This window comes from Canis lupus, chromosome 4 (assembly GCF_003254725.2).
Source record: "Canis lupus dingo isolate Sandy chromosome 4, ASM325472v2, whole genome shotgun sequence".
Classification (NCBI taxonomy): domain Eukaryota; kingdom Metazoa; phylum Chordata; class Mammalia; order Carnivora; family Canidae; genus Canis; species Canis lupus.
Genome location: NC_064246.1, coordinates 60127108 through 60141645, shown reverse-complemented (window position 1 = coordinate 60141645; position 14538 = coordinate 60127108). Strand labels below are relative to the sequence as shown.

The following is a 14538-nucleotide window of genomic DNA, read 5'->3' as shown; positions in this document are numbered from 1 at the left end:
TGACCCAGCAATTCCACTCCTGGGTATTTACCCAGAAGAATTGAAAACTGGAATTCAAAAAAGGACATGTACATGCATCTTCATAGCAGCACTAGTCACAAGAGCCAAAAGGGGGAAGCGCCCAAATGTCCTTCAGTTTACAGACAGATAAGCAAAATGAGGTTCATCTGTACAATGGAATGTTAGACATAAAAAGGAATGAAAGACAGGGCACCGTGTGGACGGACCTGGAAAATACTGTGTTGAGTGAAAGAAGCCAGACACGAAAGCCCACATGTTAGATGATTCCGTTTGTATGAGATGTATGGAATGGGTAAATCCAGACAGCCAGCCTGGGGAATACCCGGGGGGAGGGGGCGAGGAGGGGGGATGCCTACTACGGGGTCCAAGGTCTTTCACATGGGGCGATAAAAACTGTTTGAAACCAAACAGAGGTGGTGGTTATACTAAATACCACTGAGGTGTTTACTATAAAGTGGTTAATTACATGTTATGCGAATGTCACCTCCATAAAAAATGTTTTAAAAAAAGATGGGAGAGGCAACAACAGTGCCAAGAAACACCCTCACTGGCCCGGCTCGAACCCTCTGCCCACCTGCCATCAGCCAGGCCTGCTTTTGGTGCCCTCTACCAGAGCCACCTCCCCCTCCCCAGGCCACATGACCACTTGAAGAAGGGAGACAAAGTCCCAAAGGGAGCTATGAGGCTGCAGGGAGGGAGGAACACTGGGAAGGTTCACCAGAATCTTGCCACCCTGTCCTTTGTCCCCAGCCTGTCCCATCTCAGTGTTCTCTGCTTCCTTCTGACTTTCCATCTTGCTCCTCCCCCCTGCCCAGCTCCAGAGTGGGATTGGCCGGCTGATTCTGAAGGAGGAGATGAAGGCTCGGTCCAGCTCCTATGCGGATCCTTGGACCCCACCCCGGAGCTCCACCAGCAGCCGGGAGGCCCTGCACACTGCTGGCTATGATATGTCCCTCAATGGCTGTAAGCACCACTGTGGAAGTCCGCTGGGGTGGGGACACTTCCTGCCAACTCCCTCAAAGAATCTGAACTCTTCTGGCCTTGCCTGGGTCTAGAATATGGACTTAGTGAATACAGGACTTAGTGCTGTATGGGGCACAAAGTAAGACCATACTCTGCCCTGAGTGGTCACTTTCTTCTTTGAAAGCTGTGACTGAAAGCTGTGACTTTTAGTCAGATTCAATGTAAAGAAAAATGTCTTCTAATACCCTGAATGGCTCGAAGATTTAAAGGACTGCCTCTTGTGGTAGTGAGCCTCCCATCATAGGAGGCAAACAAGCAGACACTGGGTGCAAGCACTCTGCCCAGAGATGATCCTCTCATTGTAAGCTCCTCCCTGTTCCTGGACAAACACATGCTTCCCTCCCTTTCTTACCCCTGTGGGAGTCAGTTCTGTTGGAAATCCTATCTCAACTCAATAATTGATGGATGATCCTCTGTGCCAGGCACTTGTAAATACATTCTCACTCTCGGTCCTCGCAAAGACTGGTAGTGTAGAGGGATTATTATCGCCCCACTATGTAGAGGAGAGTTCAGAGCTTCCTAGTTGCCCAAGATCAATAAGCTGGTAAATGACAGAGCCGGGATCAGGCCCAAGTCAGAGGGACTCCAGGCCATAAGCTGTTCTATCCTGCACCTTGACTTTAGATGAGATTGAAGATGTTGGTGGTAGTAAAGATGATAAAGCCAATTTTATTGAGTGTTTTGTATGTTGCCAGGCACTGTACTAATAGTACTTTATGGTTTTATAAGTCACATATTCCTCACAATAACCCTATAAAGGAGACACGATCCCTCTGCATTTTGCAATGAGGAAACCAAAGCATGATTAAGTAACTTCTAGCAGTTAAGACATCTAATGCAGAGCCAGGATAAATTGATGAGCCTGTTTCCCTGTCTGACCACCTAGGGGCACTGTTTTCAGCCCCCGGCTCTGGGCTCTGGGCAGTGCACCAAAGCTGCTCAAAATCCAGTTCTGTTCAATGGCATCTGTGCGGCAAATGTCACAGAGCGCCCGCTTGGCAGCAGGTGCTAGGCGGGAGAGAGAGGATGCGGCGCGGCACAGCCACTGGAAACTGAGCAGAGAAGGAAGTAGTGAAGAACGCCCCTCCTCCCCATCAGCTCGGGTAGCCCAGGAATGGAAGCCATGTCTGTCTGTCCCCATGAACACTGATCTCTGGCTCTTCTCTCTTGCAGCCCCTCGGTCCCACTACCTGGCTGACAGCGGTATGTCCTTGCCTGCCCTCCCTTCATCCTGTCGTGTCCTGGGAGAGCCAGAGCCGAGTTGGTTGCAGGTCCCCCGTAGCTGTGATGTCCTAGCACAGTCCCGATCTCAAATCGTCCACCCACTGTCTTTGTCAGGTGGAGGCCTCAGCTATTGGTTCTGAGACCAGGGTTGCCACGCCCAATAGTTCCCAGAGAGAGAGAAAGAATGTGTGTCTCTTCCACTGATGTGGGAGCCCGTCTGTCTGGGCTTTGAGATCAACTCCAAATCCAGGGCCTCTGTCCAATGCCACCTGTTGCCACCTGTAGTAAATACGATAAAGCCAGTTTTAGGGCTTTACGGGGACACAGGGGTTCACCACAGGAGGATAGATGTGCGCAGGGTGAGGCCAGAAGACTGTGCATGTGGCCTTTGGGTGAGCCTGGAGTTCTGTCCGGGTGAGACACCCCTGAGATTGTCAGCTGCATGTCTGCAGAGCACAGCGAGGAGCTGGTGGCCTCAGCCCCTTCCCACTTCACATGGGATTGGGAAACAATATTGGCCATTTGCAGCCAGGTTACTTCTGGGAGAGGGACCCCTGGCTTGGGGCTGCTGGTAATTGTTTGGCTGTTTCTTTTCAGACCCCCTCATCTCCAAATCCGCCTCCCTGCCTGCCTACCGAAGGAACGGGCTACACAGGGTAAAAGAGAGTCCGTGCTGGGACATTGCCCCCAAGATGTTAACAATTCCAGCATTAGCTCCACACACTCAGAGCCTGGACATGACATTTGGCATGCAACAGATATTTATTGAAAGCTTTTTATATACGCCGGGTACTTGGAATACATCAGTAACCCCTGCCCCTTGGAGCTTAGATTCTTGTAGAGAGGAACAGAAAGCAAGTAGTAAATAGTATGCAAGTCAAACTGTAGAGAATGTAGGAAACCTTGCTAGGGGAGGAAAGGAAAATGTTGAGAAGGATAAGGGGGATAGGGAGTTTAGTTTAAAATTGCAACTTGCAATTTTATTTTTTTAAGATTTTTTTTTATTTGAGAGAGAGAGCACATGAGCAGGGAGGAGGGGCAGAGAGAGAGGGAGAAGCAGACAACATGGGGCTCGATCCCAGGACTCCGAGATCATGACCTGAGCCAAAGGCAGACACTTAACCAACTAAGCCATTCGGACGCCCTTTGCAATTTTAAATAGAGCGGCCAGGGCAGATTTCATAGGGAAAGTGGTGTTAGGGCAACAAAAGAAAGTATGACATATAGTTCACCAAGAAATGAATATTTATCAAGTGCCTACTACATGCCACTCCTAGGACCAGGGATGTAGCCATGAGTTAAGTACCCCCAACTTGAAACTGAGTCTTCTCTAAGAGAGCCCATGTCCCACCCGCCCTGGGCCATTTTCGGGAGATGGGGGAGTGCCTCCGGGAGGCAGCTGTGAGCTTGCTCAGGCCAGCCCTGGCTCTGTCTCCCCTGCAGACACCCAGCGCAGACCTCTTCCACTATGACAGCATGAACGCCGTCAACTGGGGCATGCGAGGTGAGTGCCAGCCTCCCCTGGGAGCACAGCAGCTTTGGATGCACAACTGTGGTTTGACCTTCCATAAACGATTGCTACAGATTCAGGCCCCATGCTGGGCTCTGTCCAAACCCCCGAATTCCCACACTCCCTTTTACTTCCCATTCCCTCCCTTTCCCCCTCCCTTCCCCCATCCTCTCAAGTCCCTGGCCTTGGGTGATCTCCAGGCCATCTGTCCCATCTGGGTTCCCAGAGCCATTGCAGAGTTGTACTGCTGAGCTAGAGTTGCCTGCCAGCCCCGGGTGGAGGGAAACACTCAGAGCCAAATGCACATTGTTCCCAGCAAACGTTCCATGAGCTTCACGCTCTCCTGCCGGCCTCCACCAACTCTTACAAGCAGGCTCAGGCAGGAGGACAAGCTCTCATCAAAACCCTTCCAGATTTCTCTGGAAGATGGAGGATCTTGACCAAGTGCTTCACTATCTCAGATTCTTCTCCTTTCTAATTATCTCAAAAGTCATTTTTCATCTAAAACCATATCTCTGGATCAGCCCAACCCCTATCTCCAGCCATCCACTGTGCCCATACCAGCCTTGATTTGGGGTGAATCCAACAAGGATGGAGTCTCTAAGACAGAGGTTAGCATAGTAATGCAAAGCAGAAACCAATGTGTTTCCATTTTGTGTGTGCCTCTTTTCTCTCTACAGAGTACAAGGTAAAGCAGATACAGAGACCCTAGGGGTCTCCGAGACCCTGGATGCGGCTACTTTGGGAATCAGCAGGGAGATGACAGCACCATCTACTCAAGGAAGGGAATATTGAATAAATAACCTCAAGGGTCCTCTTAAGACCAGCATCTCCAGTCCCTCCTTGGCCTACTTTCCCTGAATCCTGCCTTATGTTTCTTGCCCACTAAAATCAGACGATTCCCCATGAGCCGCAGAGACTTTCTGGAGGCCTGCCAGTCACCCAACATTAGACATTTGCAATTAGGAGGCTTTGTGCTACATTAATGTCAAATGCCACCAAGCTTATCCCTAGCAGTATTAGAGGACTCAGATTTTATCTTTGGGGAGAAGGTGCATTGAGGCTGCCAGGAACCTCAAAGGAAACAGACCCAGCCCTTCCTCCAGACTTTGATCTCTCTCCCTGTATGGGGAGAGGAGGGAGCCCAGAAACGAAATTGGCTGGAGGGACAGCCCCACCACCTTCAGCCAACCTGGAACCCCACCCCCTACCCACCCCCATCCTCTCTCCTTAGATCTACCCTTATGAGCTGCTGCTGGTGACCACAAGAGGAAGAAATCGGTTGCCCAAGGATGTGGACCGGACACGTTTAGAGGTGAGTATAGAGAACGGAGCAGGAGACTTTGGGTTCGAAGAGATGCCAGAAGTTGCCGATGTAACCCAGCTCAGGACGACAGGCAGAATAAAGAGCTTTAAGGTCACATAGCTTGTTGAAAAAGCAGAGACACCAACCTGGTTTCTTTAGACTAGGACCAAATGTTCTGTGCTGCCTTCTCAATTTGATTAGCATCTGTGGTTCACAGCTACAGCTGTCCACACCTGATGCTTCTGTAGGCTTAAGACAAGAGCTAGATTGGTCCCTGCCCACAGGGGCCTGCGGTCTGGTTGATAAGAAGAAACACAGCACTGTTTTGTGCAGGATGGTCCAGAAAAGCAGTGCTCCTCATGGGGAGGTGGGGGCAATCGGCAGTGTGCAGAAGGCAAAAGCAGAAGGTAGTTTTGCATCAGACTCCAGGCCCAGCCCTGGGCCTGCCATCCCCAGCTTGGTCAAGTGACAACCTCTCCAAACCTTAGTTTTTTCCCCTGTGGAGTCAGGCGATTGTAGTGCTTCCCTCAAGGTGCCAACTGGAGTAAATGAGTCGCTACACACAGAGCCCTTGGCACAGAGTCTGGCAGTGTCCTGGGTGCATAGACTCTGAAGGAGCAGGTTTGTTGTTGTTGTTTTTTTTAAGATTTTATTTTTTTATTAGAAACAGAGAGAGAGGGGATCCCTGGGTGGCTCAGCAGTTTAGCGCCTGCCTTTGGCCCAGGGTGCGATCCTGGAGTCCCGGGATCAGGTCCCGTGTCGGGCTCCCGGCATGGAGCCTGCCTGTGTCTCTGCCTCTCTCTCTCTCTCTCTCTCTCTCTCACACACAAATAAATAAATAAATCTTTAAAAAAGAAGAAAGAAAGAAAGAAGAAAGAAAGAAAGAAAGAAAGAAAGAAAGAAAGAAAGAAAGAAAGAAAGAAAGAGAAAGAGAGAGGCCAACACACAGGCAGAGGGAGAAGCGGGCTCCATGCAGGGAGCCTGACATGGGACTCGATCCTGGGCCTCCAGGATCACGCCCTGGGCCGAAGGTGGCGCTAAACTGCTAAGCCATTGGGGCTGCCCTGAAGGAGCAGGTTTGGATGGATGGAGAGGGGGAAGAGAACATCATGATTAGTGCAACAGCATGCCTACAGCCAAGAAGCAGGCCTGAGCAAGGCATCTGCATTCCCCCACCTTTGGCCTGGAGTTCTAGTCCCTGGGCCCCTGATCCCGGAGCACACTCTGCCCTTTCTACAGTGCTTCTCCCTGCCTCCCCCTCTCTTAGAATCCCCTTCCCATCCTGCCAGCCTCCTCACTCCTCAGGGCCCCCCTGTAGTGATGCCTGTGTCTCAGAGTGCTCCAGACCCTCCCAGGATGTGTCCCTCACCCCTCCTCCAGCCTCCCCCAGCCCTGTGTCCAGAGTGGAGATCAAGTACCTCTCCTCCTTCCTTTGTATCAGAGCACCCAGCTATCTGTTTCCTCTGTCTAACTTAGTCAGTCCTCTACCAGAAGATCAGAACCAGAGGAAGTTTGGAAAATGTTTGTGGAATCAAATGCGGGCTTCTAGGAGAGGAGGTTCGGCACCCGTGGGATGAGCATATCAACCACCCTTCACCTGACTGCTGAGAATTCGCCCAGAATAAAGGGTCAGGCAGAGGGAGGGGGATGCGAGCTAGCCAGGAGGCTCTGTGAGTACCTTCCAGCTGTAGCAAGCTGGGCCAGCAGCCTGGCGAGGGGGATTATCCCTGTTAGCAACCAGGGCTCCTTCTCTGTGGAGCCGGGAGTGGCCGCGGGTGCTGAAGGGGACAGCTCCCAGGGCAGCTCCGCGGAGCCAGCGTGAAGGGGTGGCCGGCTGGTTCATCCCGCAGGACCAGTTGCCCTCTTACATCCTCCAGGACACCCAGAAGCTCCGACCAGAGAAGCATATTCTGCCCTAAGAATCAGAAGCTTCTTTAAAATACCAATACTGTGCCCCAGACCGGACCAATTAAATCGCAATCTAGGGAAGGAGCTCAGGCATTGGTATGTTTCAGAGGCACCCGGGATGTCTATCCATGGAGCCTGAGCTCAGACCGCAGGGCTACAAACACTGCCCTAGCCCCCTGCACCAGTTTAAAGAGAGGAACTGAAGAGCTCCTCAAGGAGCTCAGAGTGTAGATTGTCACTCACCCAAAAAATATTTATTGAAAGTCTATTATATAGACCAGATCCTGCTCTACCTAGGACAGGTATGCAGTGTATCAGTGAACAAAACAAAGACCCCTGCCCTCTGGGAGCTGGCATTCTCACTTGAGGAGACAGACTCTAAATGACAGAAACAATAAATAAGTGACCTAGAACATGGGAACAGGACTGAGGGAAGAAGTAAAAGGAGGGCAGAGAATTGGGGGTTACAAGAAGAGGTAAGTTGCAGTATTAAATAGGGTGATCAGACTAGATCTCACTGCATACGTGACATCCAAACAAAGACTCAGGAGAGGGAGTTAGCCATACTTATGTAAGGAGGGAGGGCATCCCAGCAGAGGGAACAGCCACTCCCAAGGCCCTAACACAGGTGAGAACAGCAAGTGGTGAGTGTGGCTGGGTGGCACGAGCACAGGTAAGAGAATGAGAAGGAAATGAAATCGAAGGAAAGGAAGACCAGACTCCACTATGTGACAGACACAGAAAGATATCATTTCAGTGGTGAGAGTGACCAGCAACTGAGTGCTTCCCTGGTGCAGGCTGCCACCCATGACCTGTACTATCTCATTCACCATCACTGTATCCAGGAGGTAGGTGCTAGGATGCTCCCACTTTCCAGAAGAGGAAATCAAGCTCAGAGGGGTAAAATAACTTGTCCAAGGTCACACATCCACATCTGCCTGGCTCTAAAACCCATGCACTTAACCTTTATGCTTTAAAGTCTATGGAGAATGTGAAAGGGACAGGGCTGGCATTAGGTGCTCTGAGAACTCGCAAGAGAAAAGAGACTCCAGCTGGCCCTTCACAGAGGGAGATCAGAAGAGCCTCAGTCTCCTCCAGGCTGTTCTATGGTGGACACAGCACTCAAGTTGAGTCAGCCAACTTTTATGACTTGTATCAAAACTCATAAAAAAGATTTTGGGGCACAGCAAAGAAAATGAGCTAGACAATCAAGAGTAAGCCTCCCCCTCCAACAACAACAAAAAAGAACAGATGAGATGACAGGTCCCCTCAGCCTTCACCATGGAAAGAGCTGAGAAGAGAACTCCCCCATATCCGCAGCATTTTTCAGCCCACCCTTGAATGCGACTGAGACAAATATAGACAAGTCGACAGCAGGGACAAAAGAAGGGACCGTCTGGCCTGGCAGAGACTGATGGGGTCCAACAACCAAATGTGATATGTGGATGCTGTTTGAAGCCTTCTTCAAACAGCCAAACTGTAAAGATATTCCTGAGACCACTAGGGGAATTTTATTATGAGCAGGTATTAGGTAATTGCGAGGAACTCTTGTCAATTGTTTTTAGGTTTGCTCATGCCATCAAGGATACCTAAGAAAATATCCAATATGTTTTGCTATCTCTGGGGGAGATGCATGCTGCAGTAGAGAGGCATGAATCGATATAATGCCAATGGTGTGCTTTAAAATACTTCAGCAAAACAAAATAGGTGAAGCAAATGTGACAAACTCTTGATACCTATTGAATCTGGGTAATGGGCATGGGTATACCTTGTGCTATTTTCTTCCCTTTGAGTATTGTTTAAATGTTTCATAACAGAAAGACTTATTTATGGATGTTTAATGGGATTGGCCAAGGGAGCAGCAGGAGTGCACTGTGTTTGGTCTCAGCTCTGCTACTTACCCTGACTTCCTCCCTCCCTCCCTCCCTCTTGGTCAAGTTAGTCATTTTAACCCTTTGACTTTGATTTTCTCCTCTTTCAATCGGATAGAAATAATTTCTGGTTTTCAGAGTGGTTGGAAGGATTAAGTGAGAAAAATAGGGGCAACTGTACAGTTGCAGAGTATAGGGCATAACAGAAATGCAATGCAAGGAATTGTTGGTGTTATTAAATACTGTTAGGTATTGAAAAGTCAGCTCAAAGCCATCAGCAACCAATAATATATATCCAAAATATCAAAGTTACCTTTGCTTCAAGATATGGAAATGTGGCCAAAAGATTAGTCCACATCGGCCAGAGAACTGACTAATTACTGTATGGCTGTATAAGTAATTCTTAGTGAATCTCCTTTAGTATTCAATTATCTAACATGATTGCTACCAACAGGTCATCTCAGTGATTCCAGTAGGTTTTCAGGCATGATATATGCCCTATACATCTCTTTTCAAACATAATTTAAAATTTTATTTTGAGAAAGTTTAGACCTGGAGAAAAGTTGCAAGAAGAGTAAAATGAACATCCTTCTGAACTTTCACCTAAATGCATCAATTATTAACATTTTGCCACTTTTCAGGGGCCATATATTTCTAAGACTTTTTACTATGTACCAACTTTCAAGGCTGCTTGGAAGGGCAACAGGGAGGGCAAGCAGAAAGAGGGGGGAAACCTGCCAAGAAATGGAATGGAAACAAGGTTTCACTACATGGCATATTTAAGATAGGAAAGGACAGTTCAGTAGGTGGAGAAATATGAACAGCAATTTTTTTCATTGACTGGCCTGAGAAACAGCCTTCCAGGTCACCTGTAAAAATACCAATAAGGAGAGATGTACCTAAAATCTTGGACACACTCCGTTTTACTCCCAAAAGAAGGGAATAGCATGAGTCCCAACACACTCTGGGGTACAGGATGCAAGGAGCGGGATGCAGGCAGGTAGGTCAGCCAGGATGCATCGAGAGGCACTTAGGTGAATTCCCACCTGAGTCTGGCACAGGTGAGGGCTCTCCAACCCAGCTCCGGAGGCCCCACGGAGGAAACATTCATGCACAGCCTTCCATTCAGCAACTCCTCACCCACCCCCCCCCCCCCCAGCGCTGCGAGGCACAGCACACCCAGGGAAACCCACAGGGTCCGCTTCTGCGTGCGCCTGCATGCGCCTGCGTGCGCCTGCCCCCAGCCTCCACCTGTCGTCCTCAAGCTGTTCCCTCTCTGTCCCCTCCACGCTCCTTTCAGCGCCACCTGTCCCAGGAAGAGTTCTACCAAGTGTTTGGCATGACCATCTCTGAGTTTGACCGGCTGGCCCTCTGGAAGAGGAATGAACTGAAGAAGCAAGCCCGGCTGTTCTAGGCAGAGGCTCTATAAATATATATGCATTTATATAAAGATATATGTAAAATCTCTATACTGAAGCTCGGTATAATCCTCTCTTGTGTAATGGGACACACTGCCTGCCATGAGACTTGCTTTTCTGTACTGTCAGGCAAGCCCACGTCATCGAGATATTTTTATGCTCCTTACTGTCTCTTTTCTAAGTGCTCTGGGGTTTGGGAAGGGATTTGAGGGGACTCCCATTGTTTTACTGGGGATCCTTTTTATACCGAAACATCTGTCCCAACCTGAGTCCCCCAAGGTCCAACTCTTTCCTAAAGGAGGTGCCTGAAGAAGTCTCTCTTCTTTCTGCTTCTTGGCTCTTTCCCCAGTCTCCAGGGTAATGCTGACCATGCAGTTTTCACACCTTACTGGCCCCGGAGGGGCCCTCCCAGTGGGAGGATCCACAGCAATCTCCCAAAGTCACTGAGCACCTCTGAGAGCCCATGAAGAATTTTCTCATCTCCCCCAGTTAGGAGTTCGGTGCTCTCTGAGGGTTACACACTTCGCAGTGTGAGCTCCAATCCACTCGATAGAGCAGCAAACAAGTGGCTAGGGCCTTGGCCTCTCTGCAGCCCCTTAGTCCTCCTTCTGCCCTTGATTCTAACCTCTCCCTTGTCCGAGTCTCATGGTAGAGAAAGAAGAGGCACTTCCCTTCCCTCTGCCACTTCCAACTGGCCCCTTTGCCTGGCCCCAACGTGGAGACGAGGGAAGGCGTGGGAGCTGGCAGCAGGAGCCAGAGCAGGGCACCTGTTAGAATTGGAGCTGCAGGACCTCTTGGGATTGTCCTCTCACCCTCAGTGCTCCCAGCACTTCCTGAACCCCCACCCCCACCTTTGGAGGAGAGGCCCATTATTACAGCCTGTATTCTTCAGCCTTACTACAATCTATGTGCCTGACAACTCAACACACCACAGGGCTAACGTTCCCATCATAGATCCAACAGAACAACTAGACAGACAACCTCTAACACCCCTCTAAACATCATACAGGCCATGTCCCAGAGAAAGCTTCCTGGTCTACACCTGCTGGTCCCTGGGCTAGAAGGGCAACTGAAGCAGCCCCCACCCAGTCACTGGGTCCCACTGCAAAGTTGGCCATGTTTCATAGGTGAAATCTTTGGAAGAATGGCTGCTTACGGAATTCCAAAATGAAGCATTGGCCAACACTGCTCATGATAACCCTGGATTTTCCCAGTGGCTGCCTTTCCTGCCCTCTTGCCTTCTTGAACAAGGATGAAAGCATAACGCTAACTTCTCTCCTCCCTTCCCCAAACCTTTGACACACACACCCCCCCCCCATTGGTGATGTTTGGTGGGGTCTGTTCCTTCTTGGAGATGGCTTGATTTGGGTCATTTTGAGGTCACAGAGGGAAGATGAAGAAGTGGAAATAACCATTATGACTCTCAAGAGGCTGATGATGTGACATGGTGTATATAGAACTGGCTTCAATTCAGCAAACTCTCACTGAGCACCTGCTGTATACTGAGCACTGAATGGGGGAGGGGGATGGGAGCACTGAGATGATCAACATGGTATCTGGGCTGGGGGGCAGGCCTGCTAACAATGGGTGTCGTCGGGCACAGACTCACATGTGATGGATGTAAGGCAGGAAGTGATGGGAGACGGCATGAGAATGTGTTTGTGGAATTACAGAGAAAGCAGATGCAAGTTGGTGCAGACCAAGGAATGCGTTCTGGAAGAGACTGCACTTGAGCAAAGTTCAGGAAGGATCTTTGTAAACAGAGAGGAGATTGTAACTTGAAAGGGTGATAGGATGAGGGGCCAGAAGGAGGTCTATTATACTCTCATTTAAAACATCAACCCTCTGCAACTCTCTTTTTGGCCAGCATCTTTCAACTGTCCTGACCCTTTAGAAATGTCCCCAGCCAGACACAATCATTGAAACTGCCTCATTATCACTGGTTGAGAACTTGGCAAGATGAAGGGCTTTTGTTATTGTTGTTGGGTATTTTTGTTTCCCATAAAAGCACATAATTTCAACCCAGACCTGTGTCCTTCTGTTGTTTCTGGTGTGAGTGGAAATGCGTGATAGAGGAAGAGGCTAAACCGTGCACATTTTCCAAAATAAAAGAGTCTAGAAAGCAGCTCTCTCTTGGCCTCAGTTTCTCCTTCTGTAAATTAAGAAGATATGACAAGGGAAGCATCACCCAGGTTGTTTCCTGCAGAACATAGAGTTCCGCGAGATGGTGGAGAATATTCCAACAAATACGGTTGTATGATCCAAAAACTAATAATAATAACAATAGTTCATTATTAAGTACTGATAGTGTGCCAAGTTCTACACTGAAGACTTTGCACCCACCATGCCATGTCAGCCTCCGTAACAACCTAAGAGGGAGGAAATAAGAATAATTATATCTCACAGATGAGAAAACAGCTTTCAAGAGGACTTATAATTACCATGATGGAGCGAGAAGCCACTTCCAGCCTGTTTGGGCTTAGAAACACCAGCTTAGCCCCTCTCAGCAGTCAGGATGCTTTCAGCTGCAAGTAAGAAGTGCCTTCTTAAAAGTGACTTAAACAATGAGAGTCCATATAATCCTGCACAACTGGAGATCCAGGTGCAGGCTAATCAACTCAGTTCGATGATGCTGTTGGAGGCCCAGGTTCTCTGCATCTCTCCACTCCACCAACCTCAGTAGAGTGGCTTTTATCCCTAGATATGACCCCTTTTGTTCACAAAAGGCAGCTGTGGCTCCAGGTATCATGTCTTCACCCAACAACATAAAAAAAAAAAAAAAAAAAAAACAGGAAAGAAATTTCCCTTTATGTGTCTCTTTTGATCAGAAAACTATCCCAGACATCCTCAGTAGACTTCCCAGGTCCCGTTGGCAGAATTAGGGAATAGATTCATGCCCTTGCTACAAAGAAGGCTGTTAAGTACTTGGCATTTTGAACCTCGATAGTGGTGGCTGAGAAAGGAAAGCCTTCTGGAAAAGTGAATCACATTGTCCCTGCCACAGCCACTGTCGCTCCCCTTAGAGACCCCACCATGCACATTGCCAAAAGTCCCACAAAGCCTTGCAGGACCTTTGTGTAATCCAATGTTTCATAAACTAATTTGACATAATTTGACATAACTCATTTGACATAACTAATTTGACATAAGAAATGTTAGACTTACTGTATTTCCTATTTCTATCCTAAGATAAACACTTATCTCACTCTTGACATCTCTGAAGATGGGATGTGGCTTAAAGGTATCTCCTTTCCTGACCTCTCATCAAATGATTTTTCTAAGAATCATCCCCACCACACCCCTCCAGACAGGTAACTCAAATGTGCAACAGGACACTAAAGAATGCTCTTTTGTCCCTGCCTGCACACACACACTCAGGGAAAACTGAGCATCTGCTGGGAGGCAGGAGCACTAAGATTCAACAGTGTGTAAGGCAGAGCTCTCAGATAGCTCTGGTCGAGAGGAGGGAACAGATTGTAAGTAAGTAACAGGGAAAGAGAGGACACAAAAAGATAACTGCCGCACAGACAACAGAGTACCCGAGAGAGGAGCAGCAAAGAACTCGCTTCACATACTCACTGAAGGATGAAAACAAAGTATGCAAGGGGAAAGTAGGGGTGACAGCACTCTAAGCACAGAGACAGCATGTGCAAAGGCACCGTGGTTGGTGAAAGTTTGGTGTATTTGAGGAACTAAATGTTCCAGTGAAGGTAGAAAGGAATGAGTGAGGGGGAGAAAGATTAGAAGTGGGGGGGGGGGGGCGCCCAGTGGCTCAGTTGGTTAAGTGTCCAACTCTTGATTTCAGCTCAGGTCTTAATCTCAGGGTCATGAGTTCAAGCCCCTTATTGGGCTCCATACTGGGCATAAAGCCTACTTTAAAAAAAGAAGAGGAGGAAGGGAAGGCAGGCAGGGAGCAGAACATGCCAGGAGACTGAATGCCTCTCATTCATTCAGGCTTTGTGGACACTGTCTGGCTTGCACTGTGGTTATAAACCTACTAGGTGCAGAGGAGCCTTGTTACTTGGAGTGCAGGCCCCTACCAGTACCATGGGAGTCACCTTCGGAGCTTGTTAGAAATGCTGAATCTCAGGCCGCTTCCCTGACCTCCTCGGTCCACATCTGTATTTTAATCAGACTGCCAGTGACTGACACATATGGTGAGGTTAGAGAAGCGCTGCTCTAAACCATCGTCCTTTTATGGACAAATGCCAACACATTTGTGCCAGCCTTTCTGAAGTTCCAGAAGGGAACTTTTCT

At 48.8% G+C, this 14538-nt stretch overlaps 1 protein-coding gene across 8 annotated transcripts in view; it reads left to right on the top strand.

Moving 5' to 3' along the window:
* The window catches only part of ABLIM3 (actin binding LIM protein family member 3), a 109646-nt gene extending 97340 nt beyond the window's left edge, over positions 1-12306 (top strand). For 7 of the 8 annotated variants that reach the window (XR_007410330.1, XR_007410329.1, XR_007410328.1 and 4 more), the window contains 5 exons: positions 837-984; positions 2218-2247; positions 2866-2924; positions 3712-5093; positions 10164-12306. Coding sequence is in view for 1 of the 8 variants with exons in the window: in XM_025435343.3 (XP_025291128.1) it covers positions 837-984; positions 2218-2247; positions 2866-2924; positions 3712-3772; positions 4459-4466; positions 5013-5093; positions 10164-10277 (501 nt within the window). In the remaining 7 variants the exon portion in view is untranslated. The remainder of the gene's footprint in view (positions 1-836; positions 985-2217; positions 2248-2865; positions 2925-3711; positions 5094-10163) is intronic. The other variant, XM_025435343.3, reaches the window with a different exon arrangement.
* Positions 12307-14538: the final 2232 nt, after the last annotated feature.